General features: G+C 32.7%; 1 protein-coding gene across 4 annotated transcripts in view; it reads right to left on the reverse strand.

Moving 5' to 3' along the window:
* LOC149787815 (leucine-rich repeat- and IQ domain-containing protein 1-like) overlaps window positions 1-5,875 on the reverse strand; it is a 160,288-nt gene extending 154,413 nt beyond the window's left edge. The window contains exon 1 of one of the 4 annotated variants that reach the window (XR_016424108.1): window positions 5,714-5,875. Coding sequence is in view for 1 of the 4 variants with exons in the window: in XM_089974026.1 (XP_089830152.1) it covers window positions 5,714-5,869 (156 nt within the window). In the remaining 3 variants the exon portion in view is untranslated. Of the gene's footprint in view, window positions 1-4,646; window positions 4,847-5,504; window positions 5,687-5,713 lie in introns of those variants that run through there. The other 3 variants (XM_089974026.1, XM_089974028.1, XM_089974027.1) reach the window with 3 other exon arrangements.
* Window positions 5,876-6,000: the final 125 nt, after the last annotated feature.

The following is a 6,000-nucleotide window of genomic DNA, read 5'->3' on the forward strand; positions in this document are numbered from 1 at the left end:
GCATATCTCTGGAGTTACCAATCCTTGTGTGTTACATACTGTCCTGGTTGCATATGTGGCTTTTGGGCACTAGTCTGAGTTCTTGAACTATTAAAAATTGAACAAAAACTGCCCGAAGGAAAGTGTATGTGTTCCCTTCCTTCTTCTGGGGAGGTCTAGTCACTCTGATCCCTCACCTGACCAGTTTCGTTACCTTTGTAACTCATCCGAGTGAAAAGTTCTGTCTAATGCATTGGTACAACTGATCACTGTGTCTCATTGGTGTGAGAGATCAAGGTTTATATACCAACTAGCAGTTGACACTGCCTTTTGGACCATGTGACACATGCACGACCAGTTGGTAATAAGCAAAGATATCACAAACCAATGGTTTGCAGCCATTGCACTCAGTTTGAATGACCTTATCAATTAATACAGCTTTGATTTCACTGTCATTAGTGACAACAACAAAATATTGGAGGGGAGGGTACAGAAGTGGTTGCTATAACTCTGATTATCAATTTATAATCTATTAGTAACAGCAAATATTGTTTGAGTTAAAATACAATCACATAAAACCAACATGCATCCAGAGTCATAAAAAGTCTACCAGGACATTAACTCTCTCAATTATCTGTAATATGGGTGGGTTCATCCAGAGTAATATCCAGTGTACCTAGGACCTGAACGAGAAGTTCATTTACAAATATCTAGTCATCATTTACGTATAATCAAACAGATTTTGGTGCAATTTCTCTAAATATTAATTTAAATCTTCCATCCTGTTGTAAAGTGGTGGCAGTACACTTGTATTCCAAGGTGGACAATATTCGAGTGTCAATCCAACTAATGATTGTCCATGTTTATACTGAATTCCTAAGCACAATGATAGACCATTTTTGGGTGGTGTAATCTTACTTGTACACTGCTGTCATTATGACAAAGAATGATGTCACAGTAACTGACATCAGCCTTGCAAAGCAAGCTCTATTATGGGAGAAGCATGTTTTCTCCACAAGGGTTAGAAATTCCAACAAAAGATGACATGGAAGGAAAACAAACAACAAAATAAAATGATATCTAGACTCCCATTTAAACATTGCTCCCATTTAAACACTGGTGTTGAACCAATTTATAGTGTTAGTGGTGTATCCAAAAATGTTCTCTATTTTTATATTCATTATTGTTACTAAGTATTCTTGAGCAGACAAAAAAAATTCTATTGTCTACTACTGAACATCCTTTGTTAAGATAAATAGAGAATATCTGTTTTTTTGAGTATATACAAGTAAATATTTCACATGTGGGAAATATTGTATTGTCACAAGTTACATTTTGTGTAAAATTATAAACATACATTTACTTCACCACTCATTCAAATATCACATGTTTGTACCACATACTGAAATATATTTGGTATTAACATAGGAAAAGAAAATATCCCCACTCTATTTTTTGACATGTTGATAATCAATATATATCCTATGTTTATCAATATCCATGTCATTAGACACTGTCATTTGAGTTTTACTGTTATATGTGTTTATGTATGTTCTTCAACTACTTTTTTCACCACGGTTTTTAGAAAGTATCTAGTTTATTTGTGACTATAATTAGGGTTGAGAGTTATGATAGTACCAAAGTACATGCAGCTGATATATTCTTGCGTAATTATAATTATTCTTTCTAGAAAAACAAAACAGAATTCAATTTTGATGATTTATGATATATAATATAAGTGTGCAGTATTGCTGGTATCCCATTTTATTTTTCCCCAGTGGTTCATACCACAATACTTTTTCAATATACCAATAGTTAGGTAGTTTGAGTCAGTAAGGAATTAATGGAAATTGGAAAGTTCTTGATTAATCTTGTTACAAATTTCATGATATTTATACAGTATCATGTTTTCATTTTCATGACAAAATAATTAAAAAATTATATTATTATTTTTACAACGTGGCTGCATTTGTCACAAATTAAATTTAAATGTTATAAATATAATTATATTTATGATCTTTTAATCACATGTTTAATATGTGTCACATATACCAATGTGGTGGCCAAATGGGATGATTATAAAGATATTCAGGGCAAATCCCAGTTTTAGAAGAATTTCACATTACATTTTTTTAAAAACTTATTTACAAGTGTACATTAATGTGTTCAGTACACATATTCCTTTGTAAGACTATGAATCAACCCAAATCTTTTAGGAAAGCAGTCTCTAGTGTCAGCACAATGTCTTTCACAAGGTGTCAGCTACATGGAAGTTTAATCACCCATACCTGTCAACTTTTAAAAAAGCCAAGTAATAAGATTGTATAAAAAAATATAGGGAGTTTGGGACCTCTAATTCGGCAGCTTTTTGTGACATTTTTAAGCCTTGTTTTCACCAAATATTGACCGATCTTCCAGGTGCAATACGTGTGAAATTCCTAAAGGATGTGCCAGCTGTGGCCAAACTGCTCAATAACTAAAGATTAGTCTTAAGTAAACAACCAAGAAAGCCAGTCTAATTAACACTTAATCCTTATCATTGCAATTATCTTGTGAAAACGACTAGCCCTCAACAGTGTGTGTTATGTAAGCACCATCAAATGTTTAGCAAATTAATGATGCCCTTGACTGTTGTAAATAGTACTGTCTCAAACTACTGTACATATGGCAACTTTGTTTCCCACATTTTATTTCCCATCTTATTAACTTATTCTCAATTCGAAAGACATTAACATTGCTTCATAAATAACACATTTATTCTAACATAGTTTGTTGAGGGCACATAAGCTGTGTGGTATGTTTTTCACTCCTTTTATAATTTAATGATGGTAATTAATGTTTGTATATATTGCAAAGTAATGCAAGGTGCTCACTTTTGTAAGTTTCTTTGGTTGGAATCGATTCACAGTGATCATTCTTGGGACTGAAATTAATTGCTGACAATTGTAATGTTCTGGTTTATTTTCCGATTTTAGTATTGTTCAACGGTTAAAAAAAAGCATAAACTAACAAAAATAATGTTAAGCATTCTATTTACGGAAGAAAAAAATTCTAAGTAGTGTGATAATAATTATTTTGTCACAACAAAAAACATGGGTGCTTAAAAAGGAACGTATTTCTGAGAGTCACTGGCATAAACTTGCAAGCTGAGAGTCTCTCACTTTTAAAGGGATAAAAAGAAAAATGAAAAAGCACATGTTTATTGTTTTAATAGTATCAACGCTGAATTCTCAGCCATTTATGACATAGAAAGAAAATATTTTTAATCAAATGGAATGTTAAATTTAAACATTATTCATGAAAGTTTATAATTCTTTTATACTATGATTGAACTAAAATAAAAAAAATAAACCACAACAATAAAAGTGTCAACAATTAGTATGCATCGCAAGAATAATGAATTACAACAGCTTTTTTCTCTGCAAGTAAAATAGCATCTCCATTCCCAACAAATAAATTAAGATGAATAAGCATCTGACATTACACTGTATCATATGTATACCACTGTCGGGCATTTCTGTGCACGTATGGTTTCTGTCACCAATACAGACCCCAGACACATACTGAATTCAACCGATTTATGAAAATAAAATACTGCAATGCTTACCATTTGAAAAACACCAATTGTCACCAGAATATTCTGTTCAAAATACTGTGTCAGCCTATTATATGCGTCTAGTAATTCTGCACAATGATATGTCATTTATGTAAACATTGGATTTTGTTTTTGGTCAAAAATCCAATTTGTGTCAAGAAAAAATGATCAACCTTTAATAAAGGAAAGTGATATTCATAAAGTGTACAAGAATATCAAACATTCCATTCTAAATGCATACAAAAAAAAATGTGATTTCAAAATGTCAACATGAAGACACACTCCATGACCTTCTTGAACTTGTAACCCCCAAAAAAGCTATTTAAAAGTTATATTTTCGAATCATATAATCAAATACACAATTTAAAATATAGAAATGTTTACCTTAGAACAATACTACATCTTAATCCAAGTTTCTAACTTCTTAGAAATTACTGAGTTTTATAGTCTGTGTCTAAGCTCTTTAGTATTTTTTTTCTCCACGTTGTAAACACTTTGCATCCTATTCATTGCTGTTTCCCTTCAACTTAATACCTATATGTTATAAAATGTTGAACTTTTTACTAATTGTTTTACAAGACCGGTTTAGTTTGCTTAATATCTCATGATTTTTAGTCATATTATTACGTTGAATTATGTAAAACCAGCTGTAAATCTGACCTAGTTCCTTGGCTGAAATGCTGACAGAAAAAATCGAAAGTAATGTGTTTCATTTCCATAGCCCGATGCATTAACATTAAATCTTTTCAAAGCTATGCGTAAAATAGGCCAACATCCCGCGAGTCATGAAAACACATAGGTAGCATCCCATGTGTTCAAAATTAGTATTATTTGAACTGCATGTTTTGGGACAAATGAATCTTTTCAAATGGTAAGCATTGCAGTATTTTACTTTCCTCAATCGGTCGAATTCGGTATGCGTGCTATGGCATTATTGGTGACGTAAATCTTAGATCTTCAAAACCAAACAGCAGTGTATATTTCATGGGTTGGCTTGGATGTGTTTGAGTATATTTAAATGTATTTTAGTAACATGATGTGCCAACAACATAATATCTGTAATAATTCATACAGAAAACGTCCTCTTGTTTCTGCAAATCGTTAGCGAAATGAACGCATCTGTCAATACGGGTACCGGTTGTTGTTTACATCCGCCATTATGCCGTTGGTATGTTTCCCACAATGCACTTACGGCCAAGCCTTAAGTTGTACAGAAGCAACGTAGTTACATTTTTTTTTTTAAAGTGAAACATGCACCAGAAAAAAGAGAAAAAACTAAACAAAAAAAAAACCACACAATTAAAACAAAGTTCAGTCCCCGAAAACATTTTTTAAGCATCGCACGAGTGTGTTATTTGTATTTTCGTTTTGATCAGGCATTTACTCAGCACATTTATCATCAGGGTCTTTTGATGTGATTTTGTTATTATAGTACTATAAGTACTATAAATAAGACTGCTAATTATGCATGTGACAATTAGCACTGCAAATCTTATTTAAAGAACTAATCTTGTATCTAATGGGGGTAAAACTCAATCTTTATCATCTTCACCTTAAAAGATGTTATTACCAAAACTACTGCAGAAAAATTATCATATACAGTGCTGTCGGGCATTTCTGCGCACCTTAAGGTTTCCATCTCCAATATTGAAGCAAAACACATACCAAATTTGACAGATTTACGAAAATAAAATAAAGCAATGCTTACCATTTGAAAAGAGGCAATTGTCACCAGAATATTCTGTTCAAAATAATATTAATTTTGGACACAGGGGATATCAGCCCCGTGTTTTCCTGATTCTGCGCACAGCTTTGAAAAGATGGACATAGAACACAATTAATTTTACTATATGTTATCTACATTTGTTTCTCAGTACTGACCTTTCCACTATGTGACAATCAATGCAATGCATATGTTAATCTAAAATACCTTCAAACATGACTACACGATCAAGTTCTTGTCAAAGGTTGACCTGCTCTTTTTCGAGATGCTGTACTGTCAACATAGCAGCAAGTAAACGTAACAGAGATCTCACTTTCGGATCATCAACCAAGGCCTTATTACTCACTGTGCACTGTCGCCGAAATACACATAGACAACAACACCCTGAGCTCATATTATCAAGAATAAACAGTTACCTTTAAATCCCTACCAAAAATGCATAAACAAAACTCTTCTATCACCACCAGAATGAGAGAAGAACAAATGTTAGAACAATAGACTTGAACTACATTCGTGGGTACTGAACTGGAAGTATGATTTGTGACCCGATTCCAGATGTAATATATATCCATCGGGCATCACACAGTACTTCCAGTACAGTACCACGAATGTAGTTCTAGTCTATTTTAAGAACATTTTGTCCTCTCTCATTCACCGTGAAGTCATCTTTGAAGGTATTTTAGATTAGCATATGATTTGAATT

This window comes from Sinohyriopsis cumingii, chromosome 11 (genome assembly GCF_028554795.1).
Source record: "Sinohyriopsis cumingii isolate HCF-2022 chromosome 11, ASM2855479v2, whole genome shotgun sequence".
In the NCBI taxonomy this organism is placed as follows: Eukaryota; Metazoa; Mollusca; class Bivalvia; order Unionida; family Unionidae; genus Sinohyriopsis; species Sinohyriopsis cumingii.